Source organism: Protopterus annectens, chromosome 3.part0 (assembly GCF_019279795.1).
Source record: "Protopterus annectens isolate FY-2018-M chromosome 3.part0, PAN1.0, whole genome shotgun sequence".
NCBI lineage: Eukaryota > Metazoa > Chordata > Ceratodontiformes > Protopteridae > Protopterus > Protopterus annectens.
The window spans coordinates 584,271,997-584,293,303 of record NC_056731.1 but is presented as its reverse complement, the minus strand read 5'-3'; the positions used below and the strand labels follow the sequence as shown (position 1 = coordinate 584,293,303).

General features: G+C 38.9%; 1 protein-coding gene across 2 annotated transcripts in view; it reads right to left on the bottom strand.

Annotated features, from left to right (window-relative positions):
• Positions 1-18,900, bottom strand: part of LOC122796479 (retinol dehydrogenase 12-like) — a 496,486-nt gene extending 477,586 nt beyond the window's left edge. Inside the window, exon 1 of one of the 2 annotated variants that reach the window (XM_044064989.1) lies at positions 18,541-18,900. In XM_044064989.1, coding sequence (XP_043920924.1) covers positions 18,541-18,554 — 14 coding nt within the window. In that variant the 5' untranslated portion in view covers positions 18,555-18,900. The remainder of the gene's footprint in view (positions 1-18,540) is intronic. The other variant, XM_044064988.1, reaches the window with a different exon arrangement.
• Between the last annotated feature and the right edge of the window lie 2,407 nt (positions 18,901-21,307).

The following is a 21,307-nucleotide window of genomic DNA, read 5'->3' as shown; positions in this document are numbered from 1 at the left end:
GTAGTAGTACAAAAATGTGTAATAAGAGATCACTAGCTTAGTTAATAGTTCATTCTGCTGTTCACTCATGCCAAAAGTAATTTTGTTTTTATTCAGTTTTTATTTAAATGATTTATTTAAATTATTTAAATGATTATTATTAGACAGCTTTGTTACTTATCAATTCACTTAAGTTTTCAAGGGAAAAAACTCCTGACTGGCGAGCAAGGCTGACCACTACCATGGAGGCATAGTAAGTCACACTGCACATTTACGACTTTTTGAGATATACAAAGCCCTAAATGTAAAATATTAATGAAAATCACTGAAGAGAAACCAAGTTAATCTTCTAAATTTAAAGAGGAGGTTACTGAAGATAAGCCACTAACCACTAATGACATTGGAACAGCTTTCACTCCTACACCAGGAAGTAGGTAACCATCACATAGCAGTTTGGGTACAGCAGGCATCCTTACAAAAACAGATAAGAAATTATGGCCTGCTAGATCACAGTTAATAAAAAAAAAGAGACAATGATATCAGGATAAAAGAGGTAAAGACTTGGAATTTATTTGCCAGTAGCAAAAGAGATAGTGGGATTGCCTCATAAATAAGATAGAAACAATATTTTTTATATTGGAAATATCAGAAAATATTGCATAAACAGGTTTAAGGTCATTTGTCGAAGGAGTTCTGTTGGGGGAGCTATGCATTTCTGAAGACATTCTAGACAATACTGAAAGAATCTACAATACTGCAAAATCCAAATGGGATCCCAGGAGGTCACACCATGTGTTAATGGCATTACTTTTATACTAAAATAAATGGTAGAGAACAACAAACACCATACAGAGATGTTGTTGTTTGTCTTTGGGTAAATACTCCTTGAAATCAGTTAAATATTTTTCTAAAGAGCTTTTTCTGCTCATAGGTTCATAGGTTCATACTAGGCTATCTGCCCAAGGGCATTTATAAGCCTAGCCCATAGTTATTTGGCTTTCGCCACCCCTTTAGTTTGAATAAAACTATGCCTATTATTTTGCTGTGCCTCTGTCAAGCAGTGACACTGAAGTAATCCCTGGGGTATATCTGCGATCCCCATCCATTGGTCAAGATTCCTCTTGAACAAGGCCAGCGAGGTGCTCTGCCTCACATGCATCGGGATTTTGTTCCACAGCATAGGGAGTCTCTGGGTGATGAATCTGTCCCTCCAGCATGTTCTATTAATAACCGTGTCAAGGTTTAAGTCTCCCGCCCTTGTGGTTCTGAGGGATCTAGATTTTTTGAGGTGAAGCATATTCATCAAATCAGGGTTTGACATGGCCTTATATGTCAGGCACAGGTCACCTCTGAGCAAGCGGTATGAGACTGAATAGAGCTGGAGTTCTTTCAGTCGGGCAGCATAAGACATATTTTTGAGACCCTTTATCCTTTTGGCGAGGAACTTTTGGGGCCTTTCCAGCTGCTGCAGGTGTCTGGTCAGATACATTTCGAATGGGGCATTGTACTCAATCATAGGTCTAATGAGTGATGAGTACAGGGGGGTGATGACCTCCCTTGATCTAGATGTGAATCCCTTCATGATCAGGTGGGCAATGTAGAAGGTTTTCCTAACTACTTTAGCAACATGAGTGTCAAACGAAAGGCTACTGTCAACCTGGGTCCCCAGATCCCTGATGACTTCTTCTGTGCTCAGTGGATTGCCACCTATATGGTAGCTAGGGGTAACCTTGTTTTTCCTGAAGGGTATGACTATGCATTTCTTGGCATTTAACTTTAGGCCATGGTTCTGGCACCAGTTATCCGTTTCTGTGAGGCCCTTCTGAAGGATATCTGTGTCAGATGTGTTTTCGACTATGGCCAGTTTGCAGTCATCTGCAAACTTTGTCAGCCATAACCCTCCTGTGTTTGCTTGTACTTCAGAAAAGTAGATGCCGAACAAGAGTGGACCCAGGACTGAGCCCTGTGGGACACCACTTGTGACAGGCTTTGAGTCTGACATGGCTCCAGCAACTCTGACCCTGTGGGTTCTGTCACTTAGCCAGTTTGCAACCCATCTTGTGATGTATGGGTTTACATTCAAGCTGATGAGTTTTTTGATGATACCTGAGTGGGGTATTGTGTCGAAGACCTTTGCCAGGTCAAGGTAGGCTGTATGGACTGCCTTTCCCTCGTCAATGGCCTTGGTGACTGTCTCGAAAAAGTCAACCAAGTTTAAAAGGCATGATCTGCCTTTGACAAAGCCAAACTGGGTTGGGTCCAAAGTCTGCAAGTTCCCTATGTCTTTATTTATGAGTTCCATTATGATCCTCTCCATGGCTTTGCAGATAAGGCTTGTCAGGCTAATGGGACGGTAATTTCCAGGGTCGGTGGAGGCACCGCCCTTGTGAAGTGGGACCACAGTCGCCGTGCGCCACTCCTTGGGTACATATCCTGAGGTGAGGCTAAGATTAAACAGCTGTCCTAACTGCGGGTTTAATTCCTCATTGAGTTCATGGAGCACACAGCCGGGGACACCATCCGGTCCCATGGATGCTGTGTTTTTTGCTTTGGAGAGAGCAGTTCTCACATGGGCATTGGAGATGTTTGGGGGGCTACAATCCTCTGGTATAGATATCTCTCCTTTTGGGGGGGGGGAGTTTGCACTGAACCTGTCAGCCAGTATGTTGGCAATGTGTGTAGGTTCAGTAATCTTCACATCATTTTGAACTAATTCTGAGCATATCTGGGAGTTTCCTCCTAGGTTTCTAACATAGCTAAAGAAGGCCTTATGATTGTCTTTTGAATCCTTGGCGATTTTTCTCTCAAAATTTGCCTTGGATGATTTTATGAGAGCTCTTAGTTTTTACTTATAATGATCAAAGGTGTCTTACCTTTCAAGGATTTTGCTCTATCTTGTAGTAGCTTCCTCCTTTTGTTGTAGAGCTTGTTTATGGCTGGGGTCCACCAGACTGGACGCTTGCCTTTGGTACAAAGAGTCTTAGTTTTGTTTGGGATTGCCTGATCCATGCAGTCCTGCAGGTGCTGGTAGAAGGCATTTGTAAGTGATTCAGCGGTTTGAGTAATGTTTACCACTGGCTCAGGGGCCTTAAAGGAGACCACACTAGTTTTTAGAAGTGTGAAGTCGGCTTTTGAGAAGTTTTTCACTGTGGTCTTTTTGTTTCAGGTGGGGCGGGATGAGGACCTCCAGCGAGATTAGTTTATGATCTGATCTCACCAGTGAGGGGTATACTTCTGGTGTTGAACATTGTGATCCCATGTTCGTGATGATGAGATCAAGTATGTTTTCTCCTCTTGTGGGGATGGTAACTAGTTGTTCCATGGCATTTGAGTTTATGAACTCCAGGAACCTTTGGGCTAGAGTGTTTGGGCTTGAGTAGTGTTCCCAGTCTATATTAGGGTAGTTGAAGTCACCTAGTATGATGGTGTTTGGAGATACATTTATCCCTCCATTGTTTTCAGGAAGGCCATGTGAGGTTCCTGAGTTTGAGAGGGTGGCCTGTAACATGCTACAAATTGCAGAGCAGTCTTGCCTATGGTTAATTGCACCTGGATGGTCTCCGATGCATTGTGCGTTGCCACCAACCTTGAGGTGTGGGTGTCCTTTATGAATATGGACACCCCCCCCCCTCCTTTCTTGGTGTTGTCTGGATTTTGGGGCCGGAACGCATGATATGAGGTGAAACCTGCTAGTGCTGGGGTGCTCTCAGGAGCCTTGAACCAGGTTTCTGTCACAGCACAGATATCGATGTTCTCCATACTGAGAAGGGCCTCGAGTGCGTGCATCTTGAGATTGAGACTTCTGGCATTGAGCAGCATTACCCTTAGTTTTTACTTTTTGTGTTCTAGGGTGGTAGGTTTAGAATTTGAGCCTTGCCTAAAAAGGCACTATGGGGTGGCAAGAGCCTTTGCCAATATCCGAAGCCTAGGGGTGACAGGTGCAAGCCGCCCTTGCAAGCAGCGTGGCTTGTCCAGCATGTCATCCCAGGCAGACAGACATTGGATCCCTTTGAATGACACCAGAATTTAAGCCAATTATTAAAGCTGATCATCTTATCACTGTATTGTGGCATCATTCTAGGTGAAGGTAGGATACTGCTCAAGGTCAGGGTCATACCTGCCTGGGCTACATAATCAGAGAGCTCCTCAATGTCTCTTTTCATGTAGTCCAAGGAGGTACGTCTCAGGTCGTTGACACCAGCGTGGACAATGACTGAGTCGTACTTGTACCTGCTGTTGAGAGACCTGAGTGCTTGTGTTATGTGGCGGATTCTAGGCCCCGACAGACAGCTTACTGTGACCTTCTCCTTACTCAGTCTGGTGAGCGGGACGTCAGTGTGTCTGACTATGGAGTCACCTATGACAAGTATGTTTGGTGTTGTATTTGGCCTTAAGGGCAGTGACTGCTTTGTACACTGATTTTGTTGTTTATGTGTTGTTTGTGTGGTGTATTGAGTTTGCAGTTGCTTGGGTGTCTGCTTTGGAGGCCTCTGCTGTTTAGGTAAATTTTTACTCAGAGCCTCCGAGTATGTCTTAGTGTGTTTATGTGTTTGATTCAGTGGTGTGGTTGAGTTATGTGAGACTGGTATTGTGGTGTGTGTAGTTGCCTTCTCCTCCTGCCTGGTCTTGCCAGTCCTGAGTTGAGAGAGCTCAGCCTCCAGTCTGGCTAAATAGCTGCATCTCTCACAAGTGTTAGTGTTACATGGGAGGAGGAGATGGTTGTCCGTGTACATGAGGCAATTGTAACACTGTCTCAGAATTCCCATATTCACCAAATGGGCAGGAGAGGACGCCAGCATCTGACCCTTCGAATTATGAGTTGGTATGAGACAGAAAAGTAGTGGGCTTAGCAGGGAAGTGGGCACTCCTGGGGGGTTTTGCTAGTGAGAGATTTGTATAATATAGGAGTGCTTGACCTGCAAAGAGAATGCTTATAAGACAAGGGATATGCTTATAAGACAAGTGCTGAGCTTTTTGAGAAGAAAAAGCTATTTGGAACAAGTGCTGCACTTTTTAGTGTAGGTGTAAACTGTTTAGGTTCCTAACAGAGCAGTTCTAAGGGAAAAATTGAAGAACAGACTTTCTGGAGCCAGAAAGAGTTTAACCGGCGCTGCCCGATGCTGCTCTAGTGGCAACTAGAGCTTAAAAATGAAATGTCACAGTTTAAACAAAGACTGCAGTCTATGGAATTCTAAGCATTGCTAATATACCTGGCCCAACTTGCCTTCTGATGACGAGACCAGAACGTAATTTTACATATGAACTTGTGAACAAATACTAGGCAAGTGAACACAGGACTAGCTACATACACCTTTAAGTAGATACACTTAAAAGATCTTAGCATCCTTATCACACACTTAAAAGTGCAGACCTCCCAAGCTGAGCAGGTCTGTACATGATAACCATAATGCAAACTTGATTGTTCCCATTCAGTCCTCAAGATCAGCCTTAAAAGGTAGCCAAAGTAGTACCTTTTGTCCTGTAGCTATAATGCATTTCATGTAGGAATTCACTGACCTAGGACCTCATCCTTCCTGTGAATCTTGTCTGTTTTCTACTGTCATCCTCCCATTTTAATGACTGAATGATAAATATTAGGGGATATATTCATATGAGGTGAGGAAAATGCAAAAGTAATTGATTAATGTTCATTGTTGGATGGGGCTGGGACATTAATAGAGTAATTAATAGTTATGAGGTTGAGAACAAAGACGTTTTAAAACTGGGCTTAATATGGCTGTTAAGTCAGTTTCTTAAACATTTCATCCAAATTCTTAAGTGATGCCTTAATGGAATGAAGGTAATGATGTTAAAGCCTCTAACAATGATGTTCTTATAAGGTTGAGAAGATTAAAGTACTTGATGGACAGGTTGTTTACATCTGTTTAGGGGACAGTGGTTGTGGTTGGTTGTTTATGACAAGATAAACTGGAAATGCATTATGCAGAGTGATGTGAATGAGAAGCCAGTTAGGGTTATGATCATTGAAAGTGTGGGTTTGGCCAATGAATTGCACTTGGAAATGATTTTATAAAGTTGAAATGTACCACTGCCATTTATACCATTCGAGTGGCCATTAAACATATGCAAAACAAAGGAAGTAATGACTGTGGCAGGGGATACTACTTTTTGCCCAAGATTTACTGTTTGCTTCTTAGTTGCAGGAGTGAGTTATTAAGATGGCATGTATATATTTAAGGTTTTTTTTTTTTTTTTTTGTTACTGCCTGCATTTAGATAGGCAATGCTTATGAGGTAGGCTGGGTAAGAGAAGATTGGGTAGGGTTAGGATATGTTTGGAGAATGTGAGATGGAGGAAAGCTACTTAGTGGGTTCTCTGTATACTTAATTTAAGCAGCAGAATGAAAAGTATTACTGTAGGTTTTGTAAGGAATTTTGGTGGCTTCATTTGATGAAACTGGTAGATTGGTGTCTTTAATGAGGCATGTTGAAGAGAAAGAGATGATTTAAGAGTATTTAACTTTATATGTGGGCATTGTGTTGGTTTGGCTTTCAGAGAGGGAGGAAGATGGTTTATATTATGAAATGATTGAACTATTTGTTTCTATGAATGCAATGGGATAGACAGGCATCTGAAACAATATGAAGATGTGTGTGGTATACATGCAAGTAAGCAACATGAGTGATGAGGATCATGTATGTAAAATAGGAAGCATGTTACAAAGGGTGAAAGAAGCTGGGAGGTGAAGAGTAATACAGATAGAACAGGAAAAATGTGGTAATCAGGGCTAATATGCAATTTTAAATAGTTATAGAGGATGGTCAGTGCATGTAGGTAAGAGGGTGAGTACTAGTAATAAAATTGCAGTAGTACAGTTACTTGAGTGAGTGTTTTGAATAGATACTGGGATTAGATTTTTAAGATGGAAGAGTGATGAGGAATTTGCAGTAATTGTGCATTATAAACTTGTAACTTTGCAACTGATTCTTAGGAAAGTTTTGTTTCATAAGTGTAGGAGAATAGTGTGGCTACACGTAATATCCTACCAGATACCATTAAGAGGGAGAATGGAATAGGGACAAAGCACATGACATGAACATGTGAGATGAGAGAAATGCAGGCCATACCTGAGGCTTACAGCACAACATGGACCAGTTCTGCACATGTGCAGAACAGGAAGATCCAGTGCATCTTGTGGTGTAGAAAAGGTAAGGTAACCAACAACAGAGCAAAACAACAAACAATATACTGGGAATTGGTTAATAAGGGGATTATATCAAATCAGTAGTGGTGCCACTTACCATAACGCAGAGTGAGAGACCTTGGCCACAGAGAAACAAGCAGCAGAAATACATGTTTTAAGTATGCATTCTAACAGTTAATATTCTGCATGCTGAGAGGGCAGGGAAAGCTGCAGGGACACGTCTGTACGAAGTGATGTGTAAGTGTGGATGTCTTTCCTCATAAATATTCCAGCATCGAGAAATATTAAGACTGATAAAAGAAAATCTACTTAAGACAACTAATGCTCAGACTGTCATCAGGAATGAGCAGGATAAAACTGAGAGTGTAACTCAGTACAGAAACACTCAAAACCTGTATTTAGAACAAAGAAAGATGAGATAAATTACAGTGATATAATACAACTGGGCAGACTTTAAAAAATGACAATGTCAAAGCCAAAAATAGAAGTACTAATCTAAATAAATTCCTTGCAGTGCTTATACAAATATTAGAAATAACCTGCATACAAAAGTTGCAGAATTAGAGCAACACTTTATACTAACATAGTTTACCAGAAATTAGAAAAGCGTAAACCTTGTATGCATTTTGTACAAGTATAAAGCAAACAAACGATTATCCCTGTTAAAAGAATATTATAGGAAATACAAGGCATGCATACAATCATACAAGAACTTCTTACTGGATACCCACAACATAAAGCTCTCAGTAAGTGAAGCAGATGTTTAATCCAGAAAGGAAACCATGGTATAGGACAAGAATACCTGTAGAAGCATCCATGTTGGAAATTACATATACTAGATAAAGCAAAATGCCTATAGAAAAATATATAAACTGGTAGGGTAATGGGAAGAAATCTAAAACACATATAACAAGAAAACCTGCATACTAGCTGTATGGGATGGAACAATCTTTCTGTTTAAAAACAAATTCTTATTTATGTTCCAGTCACCATATACGCTGTTCCCTATGGCAATGAAACGTAGTATAACTCCAAAGATGTAGTTCCAAAAATATAGTTCACAACGTACACTTCAGGATAATCAATAAAACTTTAATTCAGGACAAAGAGAGCGCTTTCGCCAACAGGCTTCTTCAGACTTATGATAATAACACACAGAATTTTAAACTTTTTAAAAGCCTTCCATGAATTGTGATTGGTTACAAACTCTACGTCTAAGACACATTCCAATTTAAAGTGCTATGTGTATCGCCTCAAATTTCATTACAAAAACAATACTGAAAAGTCCATTAACTTGAACGAACTTCATTAAATAAAAAACATTATATAAAATTATAAAAAACATTATAAGAAGTCCATTCTAATATTTAAAAATCAAATATATACATTTATAATAAATATACCAAGTATATTATAGAGAACATGTTGTAAGAGCTCTAAGATAACATGCAGTCATAGGATGGGAAAACAATATAAAGACAATCTCGGCCTTTCATGATAGAACTTATACACAAGCAAGGCGCATTAAGGTCATAAATAGCATAAGGGACCAATGAACCTATAAATTCTTATTTATATTTATAATTTGGAATGCACTAAAATTGTCAGATGCTTTACATTTTATTGAATTTTGCAGTTTTCTACCACTCTAAGAAAAAAGACAGTGTTGTATTACGGGAGACAGTATTACAGAAAATTAGACAAAACCAGGGTTGCCTAGATTACTTGCATTTATTTTTAGGCATTTTTTTTTTTTTTTTTTTTTTATAACATCCAAACTTCCATCTGAGATGACCACACCATAGTTACAAGTGACAAAAACTGAAATATTGCTGAGGTGCCATATGAAATGCTGTCCAACATTAGAATTTAGCATGTAGAAGCCAAACTAGGAAGGTCCAGAGGGGACGCTCAGGGTATGCTGAATATTGTAACAGCTGGAGACATATGATTTGCAGGATGGTGAGACATTTGGCACATTGTTCTTAGATAACTATAGGGAGTTAAGAGATTTGGCCTGCTGAAATGTATACAATCATCTTCTTCTTTCACCTGTTCCCGTTAGGGGTCGCCACAGTGGATCATCTGTTTCCATTTCTTCCTGTCCTCTGCATCTTGCTCTGTCACACCAGCCACTTGCATGTCCTCTCTCACCACATCCATAAAACTTATCTTAGGCCTTCCTCTTTTCCTGTTACCTGGTAGCTTCATCCTTAGCTTTTTCCCAATATACTCAGCATCCCTCCTCAGCACATCCAAACCAATGTAATCTTGCCTCTCTGGCTTTGTCTCCAAACCTTCCAACCTGGGCTTGACCCTCTAATATACTTATTCCTAATCCTGTCCACCCTCATCACACCCAGTGCAAATCTTAACATCTTTAACTCTGCCACATCCAGCTCCAACTCCTGCCTTTTTGTCAATGCCACTGTCTCCAAACAATATAACATAGCTGGTCTCACTACCCTCTTGTAGACCTTCCCTTTCACTCTTACTGGTACTCGTCTGTCACAAATCACTCCTGACACTCTTCTCCACCCACTCCATCCTGTCTGTACTCTCTTCTTCACCTCTCTTCCACACTCACCATTACTCTGAACTATTGATCCCAAGTATTTAAACTCATCCACCTTCGCCACCTCTACTCCTTGCATCCTCACCATTCATCTATCCTCCCTCTCATTCACACACATATATGCTGTCTTAGTCCTGCTGACCTTTATTCCTCTTCTCTCTAGAGCATATCACCATCTCTCCAGGGTCTCCTCCACCTGTTCCCTACTGTCATTACAGATCACAATGTCATCTGCAAACATTATAGTCCACAGGGACTCCTGTCTGATCTTGTCTGTCAATCTGTCCATCACCATTGCAAATAAGAAATGGCTCAGAGCTGATCCTTAATGTAATCCCACCTCCACCTTAAACGCATCCATTACTCCCACCACAGACCTCACCACTGTCACACTACCCTCGAACATATCCTGTACCACTCTTACATACTTCTCTGACACTCCCGACTTCCTCATACAGTACCACAACTCCTCTCTAGACACCCTGTCATATGCTTTCTCTAAGTCTACAAAAACACAATGCAGCTCCTCCTGACCTTCTCTGGAATGTATACAATAAAACAGTATAGTCACACTATTAATTATTTCAGAGATAAGGAGTAAGTGTAAGTTTATTAGCGGCTGTTTAAGAGAAATTTGGGAGGGGGTTCTTTTTTGCAGTTTATTTGAGGGCTATCTGAATCCTTTGGCAGTCTCTTTGTTTAGAGTAACCTATGGATTGAGCACAGGCAAAGCAGGAAACTATTTTTGCCAAATAGATTTTGCTATATGTACTTGGGGATGTCTGTAGAACACTCTTTTTGCAAGGGCAATATTGGTTGACCTATGCAGAAGTAGATGTGCCTTTATTTATTGATTTCTTTTTCTTTGATTAATCCTGAAATGAATGATGGGTTTGTTCTTATCTGAAAAAAAGGAAGAAAGCATTTAAGAAACTAAAGACAGAAGAAAGTCAAATACTTCTAATTCAGGAAACAGAGTATAAAAATCTCAACACTGTTAAAATGTAAAGATACACATGTAGTTACAGATCACAAGCCATGATGAAAGAAAAGTATACTTTCAACATTAAGACATGTTCAGATATCCTAAAGGGCATGTATGTGTTCATAGTCAGGGTAAAGAAACCATGATGACTTCAATGTTATATTAAATTATGAAACTGTTAGGTTATTTGAAAAGAAGAAAGTACATGATAAGAAATGACACAACATTCAACAGGAATAATTTTGTTGAAACTGGGTAAATCTGTGACATGACATAGAAGTAATTAAGATTTCCCTTCTCATAAACCACCCCTTCGAGATAATTGAAGCTGTTAACCCATTCCACTATTTCCCTTCTATCTCAATTTTCAGCCTTCTTCTCATTTCTCCCATTTGCTACTACCACAGCACTCTTGTCTGCACACAGTTTAAATTCAGGATCTTTTAGTTTTGCATTCAGTTCCCCTATTAATTGCTGAAGTTCCTCTTTAGAATTTGCATGTAATACCACATTGCAGCTTTGTTGATCTGCCTCTTCTGACTTATTTGCTAATGAAGTTCATTGCCAGTATGAATAGCACTGGGCTCAGAGCTAAACCCTGATGCATGCACACTCCTACTGGGAACATCTCTATGAATTCAAACACTGTTTGTACTTGTATTATTGGGTCCTCGTAAATAGCCTTCTAAAATTCTACCAGTATTTCTGGCACTTTCAGTTATCATAGGACTGCCCAAATTAACATTCTTGGGACATTGTCTTATGCTTTTTCCAAGTCTATGAATGTCCAATGGGACTCTCTCCTCATCTCCAGCTTCTTCTCCACTATTTGTCCCACAGCATATATCAGGTCAGTTGTGCTGCATTTGGCTCTGAATCTGAACTGCTCTTCTACCATCTTACTTTCTGCTACTCTGCATATTCACTTATCAGTCACTCTCCTCAACACTTCTGTGCAGTATGACTGGAGTTTAATATGTCTATGCAGCCCCAGCATTGGGAATGATCCCCTTTTTTTCTTGTACTCTGGCACTAGAATGTTTATTCTCCAGTCATATAAGATATGCCTTTCTCTCACTATATTACTATGAGTATGCTTTGGAGATAGTTTTCCTAATCTTAGGTCCTCCTTTGCAATCAAACATCAAAGCAATCTTAACTCACACATCCTTTTCAAAAAGACTCACCAATGCAAGAAGCATATTTCTGGTTCTACCAATACTTGCCAACTTTTGTTGCCATTACAGTCTTTGCTTTAAACATATATCCCTACCCTGTCTCATATTTTCATATGTCTCAGACCTCTGGATCAGCCAAAAAGTCATCAGTGGAACTCCCCTAGTATAAAGAACAAAACTGTAATATAAAGAACAAACTTACATGCAAAACTACTAGACCAATTTGACGCTAATAATACCCACACTCCCTACCAGATTACTGCCACAACTGAGAAAAAAACACAGCACTACAAGTATGCATGGTGTAGCTGTGTCCCTTAAGTTCTAAAAAATACCATTTTTTCATTTGATACACTGCTTTCTAAAAACAATAACAAGCAAAGATATGTCCCTTAGGAAATTTCAATAACAACCTCCTCAGCCCAGTCAAGTTTCATCCTATAAGGACTAGCTGACGTTAGAATAAACCAGCTGGTCAAGAAACCAACTACACCAAATTTTCTCTAACGGGGCTATCTCCCAACTTACCACCTCATTACTGGTGTTCCTTAAAAATCTTGTTCCTTTTAGTTCACCTACCAGCTGTCAGTTAGAAACCCCCATTATATTTACAGTCTTCCACAAAAAGTCAAAAGCTTTCCATTTGCAAAGATCTTAAGATATAAAGTCCACTTCAGCTCCAATAAACTATTTTCTGACTCTGCTTGCATGGACTATTCAATACTTTATCTATTCAGTAAAGCAAGGTCTGTAAATGGGGTCCTATCAAACTTAGTGATCACCAAAAGCAGCAGCTCAGTTATCATGAGAATTAGAAATGCGTACTTCAATAGCAGACAAAGGAACTCCCCTCCCTATTAATGCCCAGAGCCAAAGACTTGCTGAAATGAAGAATGGGTTCAACCTAGTAGCTTAGGGAAGAGTGCCCCTTCTTAAGGAATGTAGCCAAGAAAGCTATATGATGCTATAACGCTTGTTAACCTTTTAACAAACAAGCAACCCTCTTTGCAACCTATATTTTTTCTAGGAAAAAAAATTATTTGATCTTTAGCATAGCACCCCCCAGCCCCAAAAAAAGCCCAAACTCAACTTAGTATTTGAGAAAGCTCACCCAAAAAACTAAGCACAAACACATCCATTCCAACTGCCTCAAGCCTCCTGAGCACAGTCTGAAAGGTACTGACATGTCTTCCACAGCAGAGTTAACGTGGCTGTTTGATACTGTCAACAATATTCTACTAATCCTGTGTCCACTCTGTTGTTTTAATCCCTGCATTCTGCATCCATGCTTTATTTTCCTTTATAGCTTCTCCCAGGAGTCTTGCCCCCTCAGAAGCTATGTGACTTTTAAGTAGACTGAACAGTAGAGTGCATATCTCGCAACTAAAGTAATAGATAAATTTGGTTGGGTGTGATTTGCAAGATGGACACATTTCTTTGTTAGCTGAATGTAAATGATGTAGAGACCATACTCAAATTGGGCAAGACGAATTTCATTCGTAACAGTTGATCTAATGACAAGGGAGAGGTAGTGTGAAATTGTTTTGACGTCCAAAACAGTCATTTGTTCATTTTTGATTTACTCTATTATATGTGAAGTTCAAATGACTGCATTAAACCCTGCACACATGCCTTATTTTGCTTTACAAGCTCTCCTAGGTCTCTCACCCCATCAGTCTCTGAGTGTACATTATATCACTCTTTCTATGAAAGACATCTGCAGAAATAGCCTTCTGGGCACAATCTACAATTAAACCGATAGGTATGGCATGATGTGACACCCCTGCACTGGCCCAGTAATCAAGGAGCCTCAATCCTCACCACTGGCAACAGTGAGGGATGTACTCAAGGGGAGGATGACAAGTACACACACAGTAAAGTACAATTTCCCTTAAGACCACACACAGAGTTCACAGTCTGTGGCTGATTTCTCTCTCTTTCTCCAGATCCCCAATAAGACTCCCCACTGGCACAGCTATAGAGTTGAGTCCTTAGCCAGGGTTCTAAGCCAATTCCTCCCAACACACTCCCTGTCCAACCAGTGCTTTGTGTCCCTGCCCAAGTAGCTCTCACACACACACACACACACACACACACACACACACACACACACACACACACACACATACACACACACACACACACTTTGAGATTTGATTTATATGCAAACACACACCTGGGAAAGGCTGGCACAGGTTTACTAGCTATGCCCCCTTCTGCCCAGACCATAAGGTACTTATCACTCCCACCAGAACCCCTTATCAGCTACTTTAAGGCCCTTCCCAAAGGGTGAACAATCCTTCTGTGTAATGTTACTATTATCCAAATGGTAAGTGTGACCAAGAGCAAGGCTATTTAGGAGTGGCCTGTACAGTATCACCAAATACATATGCAAGTATTCTAAGAGCTTAAATATGTCTCACAAATATCAGCCACAAAGATAGGTTTAAATATATTTAATAATAAATAATAAAGAAACCATTCAATACTCAAACAACACAGTAAGTAACTGCAGAGTTAAGAATAACAGGACATATTTTAAAACAACATTGCAAGACGGTCTCAAATAAATACAGAAAACATATAAACTGATCTTTACTATATTCATATATATATCTAAGAGATACTATGCCCTAAATAACTTACAGAGCAAGGCAAATGCATATGAGTGAATGTTCTTGCTAGGTCGAAGACAAAACGCAAAGTGCACACAGTCTCTCTCTGAGAGAGACCTCAAATTACTATCAAACATTACTGCTGGCTCAGTTTGGATGATATCACTCTCTGTCACCTGCCTTCAGTTCCCAGGCTAACAGATACTAACAGAATTTTAACATCTCTGTGTGACAAGTACATAGTTCTCAGAAATACAGCTGCTAGGAAGTCATAGAGCAATAAAACACTTTACATTTTAAACATAGTAAATACTTCTCAATAAGACAACAGAGAAAACTTCTAGCTCTAAACATCCCGTCTTCTTGCTGCATTAACTAACTTTTATAGCACATCATAAAGCATTTCATTTCAACTTATATTCTTGAAGTTTTGTAAGTTAATCTTCTATGTTCCAGCAGGTTATGCTGTGGTTACATTCTTGAGGCTCAGTACGTAACATACAGGTCTGTGTAAAGCATATCAATATTCACAAATGACATAGAATTATTCACAAAATTCCAGATAGCTGGGTTGGCAGTGTCACACATGGACATAACTTTCACTCACATTTCTGGTATACAGAATTTTACTTAGTTTCTCTATTCATGATGCTTCATTGATTCCATTATGCGCAGCTGCAATCTCCTAGCTGGATTAATTTGGTTACCAATAAATTACAGAGCTAAATTTCTATTTCTATTTAGCTCACTTTTAGTCTTAAAACAAGGTGATTGACCTACTTTATGATCTAAACTACAAATCACAGAACAAAATTCCCCACTTAGGGATAATTTCAAGGAGGAAGTGACACTTGTCAGACCCTTCTGTCAAAGTCAAGGCCTTTTCTAAACATGGTCCTTCCACCTAGAGTTACTTGCCTTCAGAGCGAAGAGAACAGTCTGTAAGATATTCAAGATCAAACTGACGGACCATCTCATGAGTGAAGCTGACATTTTTGGGTACAATGGATAATAGCAAAGATATGTTGCCATTGAACAGTCATTGAAATTATTAATTTTATTGTAAATATTGTAACTATTGCATTGCATCACCATCTAGTTGAGCTTGTTTTCAAGACAATTGATAATAGAAAGACATGCTACAAGTGAATTGCCATAGAAATGATTATTGTAAATATTATAACTGTATTGCATCACCATCCATTTGAGCTTATCTTCAAGACGATTATTGTAAATATTGTAACTGCTATATTGTTTCACAATTAATTTCCACTGTTCCATACATCACTGTATTGTACATAATAAATGTTTTTGGCACTAGGCCCTGGTCATGGCTGAACAGAGTCTGATGACAGGTCTGTGAGTGGTCACACAAGTATCAAATTGAAATAAATAAATATAATTGTAGCTGTTTCCTACAGCTTAACCAAAAAAATAACTTAAGTCTCTAACTCTCTGCAAATCAAATACATTAACATAATATATCCATTAGAAATCTATTCTCCTTTTAGTACTTAAGCATCTGGCTTGACCCATCCTCGAACTTTTAACTTAGAAAAACAAGATGTGGATTAAAATAATTCTCAACAGGAAGACATTTTCATTTGCAGCAAGATCTACTATAGCTAAAATAATCTTATCACATCTTGAATATGGCCTACCTCTAATAGCTGCAGCTACCAAAAAAAAAAAAAAAAAAAACCCTGAAATTATTCAAACTATTTCCAGTAAAATATGTAGGTTCATACCAATCCTTCCAGACAAGAACATTACTGCCCAAACAACTGAAAAAGCTAAATGGCTACCTGCCAAACAAAGAACTAGCCCCTTAGGGGATGAAATAGTTACAAACAGACATCACTCTCTCTCAGCTGCAAAACTCACCTCCTACAAGCTTAAAAGTCCAGCATGCACTGGTTTCTACTACAACTCCATACTCTTGGTTACAAACTCTGGGAACTGCATCCACTTCATCACAGAGACATTACCTCATACTCTTAAATTCTGTACCAAACTAAAAGAAAACCTCAAGCTATCTAAATGTAAACATCTTCCTTACGGTTGTGGAACCTAATTCTATTCATCTCCCACTTAGTATTCCGACTACCATTGTACTCTCTAACCACCTTACACTGGCCACATTGCTATTCATTTATAATTCACGTTAACCTCTTCATTTACCCTAGTCCCTTTTTTCCTTGTTTGGGTTTTACTGAGCTTCTAAATATGTATATCTAGGAATACTTTGTATACTTTCATATGCTGTCATTACATTTGTTAAATATTGTAATGTTTCTTCATTTCATTGCATTTGCTACTCACTTTAATGACATTAAATTATAAATCTGTGTTTTCTTATTTCATTTTTTCTGTAGTCTTCTGAGCTGAGACTGCAATTGGTGTGCCTTGATTAGTGTTCACCCCAGTTAGCAAATTCAAACAAATAAATACCTTTAAAAATCCAAAAGTAATCTAGAGTATCACATCATATCTTATTCACCAAGGTAGGGTAGTACAGTGGTATAATTACTGACATGGTTTTATTTATGTATTTATTTATTTATTGCTCAAATCCTGCTCTGACTGTTGACCTCAGCCTCCTGGCTGCTCTATAGACTCATTTGTTCTCCAAGGGTGAGACCTACGTCCATTTCATTCTCCGGAACCAAAGGGGAAGAGTGCTGACAGCAGTGACATCAAGCTTACAATCAGCTTTTGTGATGCATAACAGCTCTCTCTGTTTATTGTCATCAACTGACAAACACCTTCAGGATATCCCATTTTCCACAAGGGACTTTACCCAATAGCACAATACACTCCCATACCCCCACGCCTTGTCCGTTCTCTACACCTCCCCCAGTCAGTTTCCTCAGCCACTACTCAAACTCAAGTCACCAAGGTGAAGTGGGGCATTATCTGTCTATATCAATGTAGATTTCAGTGCAGCCATTAGCACTACGTTGCCTCACAATCATTAGTTCTCTAGTTGGGTTAGCTGAGGTACCTTCTATGTAGAATTCACATGTTCAGCTTGTGTCTCCATGGGTTTGGTGTGTTTGTCTGTCTCTCTCTCTCTGTCAGTCTATTTCCTTGTGTTAGAATTTTGTGTGTGCTTCTCTGTCTGTCTATAAGTATGTATGTATATATGTCTGTTTCCCTGTGTCACTATTTGTATGTGTTAGTGTATCTGTGTATCCTTTAAGAGGTATTATTGTCCCACTGATGATTTGTTTCTGTGTCTTGTTCCAAAAGAGTGCCAGAAAATGCTTATGTTCCCTGTAACACTAAACTGTATAAACTGAGTATCAGAGAATGAATAAATGAATACATTCTTTTGTTTAGTTATATTATACTTGCATAGTCTGTGAGAACATAATAGCTCCCAGCATTATTTTAGTTACTTTATGCTTCTCCCACTTATTTTTGTGCCGTTATGATGACATTCCAGATTATATTTTATGGCGACCTAAAACACTGCTGTCAATACTGCAGGATTGCTGACATTTTGCCTATTTTCTCATAAAAGTAAATATAGCGCTATTCCTTATTTCCACCCATTAGGTTGTATACTAATGGAGTATTTCTAGTTGTGGCACATATAGTTAGAATGAGTGCAACATATCTGGTACAGCAGAAGAACCGACTTACATCTAAATAAGGAAATTGAACCTGAAAGTATTTAGCTTAGCCTGTTAGGTCACTACTGGCAGTGAGTAAGCTAAATTAATCTGACAGAATGGGTTAACCCGGCTAAGATGTCTACTTCCTTAAAAAAGGCAAGCAAAATGTACTTTCCTGTCAGCAACATGCAAGCTGCAGCATGTTTTGATATTTGCCTTACCTACAACAATGAAACAATGAACTTAATCACACTGTCCACCTTCTAAAGACATAGTACAGGGCACACCTCTAAAAAAAATAACTTACTGCATAAGTTGTGTTTAAAAAATAAATAAAAAAAATTAAAAAAAAAGTTGTCATACATGTATGGAAACACAAAGAATATAACATTTGTCTGCTTGTATACAGAAAGATATTCATACCTTATTGCAGCCATTGCTTTCCAGGTCAGTTTGAGGTAGCTTTCAGTATTCACAGCTTTCTTTAATTGCCTAAGGAATTGGGTTCAGTTCAGAAAACTTTCTCTGCAAGTTATGTGTTTAGTTAAACACTTTTAGTAGAGTGCAGAGATACACAAACACTTCTTAACTCATCCCACTTTAGAACTTGCCTTATCAGGCAGAGCATGTGACCTAATTACTGCCACTTCAATAGACGGTCCTTGTTTTTTTTTTTTTTTTTTCCCTAATCCAGTAGGCAATGCTTTCTTTGTATTTTGTATTACAAGCAGCGATTGTTTCCTTCTACTTTTAGTAACCATGTCCACACACAGGGAAATATGCATTTTAGGACTTGTGGTTCCAAAACAAAAAGAGGCATTAGCAGTACAGTGCAAAAGTATTGAGGTTCTGATTTTATGCTGCCATGTGACTATTTGAAAATCTGTGTCACATGGCTAGCAACAGGTTGTAATACAGCCATTGAACTGAGTCATCAGCAGATTCTAGAATTAAATGACTCAAAATGACTCAAACAAAAGGAATGATAAATGTTCCATACCAGGAGTGATGCATGCTGCAACAGGCATTAAGTGCTCCTTTTTTCTCATTCAGTTCTGCCCTCTGCAAGATGCCATGGAGGTAAAGTCTGCATGCCCCCCAATCCCCATGTTTATACATTTTCCTCTGGTTTCTACCAATATTTCAAACACATGCCATTTAAGTTAATTTACTTGCAGAATGAAATGAAAAAATAAAACATTGTCTTTATGTTTATAGAGAGGAAGTTAATTCCATGGCCCTCTTTTGTAAATGAATTCTGGGCTCATTTGGACTGACCTGCTTAATAAAATTTTAATAAACCAGCATAATGTTGACCTTTGAGGTAGTCAGGCATACTATGTTTTAAATCCTGTTGCTAAGGCTTTATACTTGCATACAGACTACTGCATATTTTGTCCTACGTGCTTAAGTGCCATATTTTCTAAAATTATTCCTGGCATATCAAAATGCACAGAAGCAAGATGTCCATCTCTGCCACTGGTGACCTAAATTCAGGAACAAACCCAGAACAGAACTCTCTAGAAGGGTCAGCCAACTGACAGGATGAAGAAGCAGCCAGCAAACAGCTCTCAAAACCTGGGGGAATTTACAAAGAACTACCATTGTCTGCTAGACCACAGGCAAAGACTGGGGCCTCACATATTCCACAGTGTAGAAGGGGGCACACCACATGTAGTGAATTCATGGCATATTGCTCCTCAGGTAGGTATCTAAACTATCCATATGCTGTATGATGGTTCATTTAACATATTCACCTTTGATTGTCAGGGTAGCATCTATAAGGCTATATCCCCTGGGCAGTGAGGTATCCTACCTGCAAAAGTCCACATATGAAATCACCTGGTTTTGAGCTATAGAACTATTCAGGGGAGAGTAGACGGTGGGGCTGTGGATAAAGTCGTAGACTTAAAGTTGTCAGCTGAAGGATATTTGGAAATATATTAAAAATGCACCTTGTCTCTGCAGTCATAGAACATCTGTAGTGCAAGTTTTATTTTATTGAGAATAACATAGCAACCAGTGGCCCTACAGGAAATTTTTCAGGGATGTTTTGGAAGCTTTGGTTTGGTTAATTGTCTTGATCAGAGTCACACAGCATGCAATCAAAAATGAAGTAACTAAATTCATTCCTTTAACTATGAAGATAATTAAAAGCTTATCACCTTAAATCTCTGTGCTGTACTGCCTGCCACTTACAAAGTGATATGAGCAAGCATGCAAAGAATTTGAATAAAAGATGAATAAAATAAAATTATATTAGTCAGGATCTTAAATTTAAATTCACTTTGCTAATAAGGACTTGTAATGTCAAGTGAACATAATGAAAAATTCAGAAGTATAGACTATACTGCAAAGGCCAGTACCTAGAGAAATGCACAGAAAAATAAGTGTCTGATTCAAAGACAAATGTCGACTAGGGCTGCTACGGAACTGAAATGTTTCTATGTACCAAGCAGGTGGTGTGTAGTACATATGTAAAGGAGCGACACAACATAAATAAAAATAGTAACACAAGTCAGAGACAGTTGCACTAAATACAGAAACTGTCTACAGTAATGAGCTATGCCATAGTTGCAGTGCAGTCAGACTCTAGAAGACACAGTCTAATGCAGTTGTACAAAATTACAATTTGTCTTTGACAGGCCATTTTTTGCAACATATGCACATACTTAACATTATATCAATTATACCTTTTGACATTCTGTATAAAGATCCTTCTGCTGTGTACTAAAGCAGTACTATAATCTCTAATAGACATAAATCTGTATATATGGATCTAGTTTACATGATCAACTTTTTTGGGGGGCAGGCCCCCTCTACCTCTCACATTATATATACCAACTCTGAGATCACACTACAGTGGGGAAAAAGGCACATTCCCAAATATCCACTATAATGTGATCTCAGTACAAACACTTCAAATTTTTAAAACAATCATATAGTCTCCAACATATGAATTGCGACATTTTAAAAAGTTGATCATGTAAAGCAGACCTCAAAAATGCCAGCGCTGTTGCATGCAAAATTTAAAGAGACATAAAAGCACGGTACCTCCTAATTATAAATACTACCTCCAAGACTGCATAAAACCAGGTAGAACAAATTCCCCACCTATGGACATTGTGCAGTCTCGCACGCCTGTTGATCAGCTGTTTACGCAGTCATATGCAGTTGACTGAACAGCTGT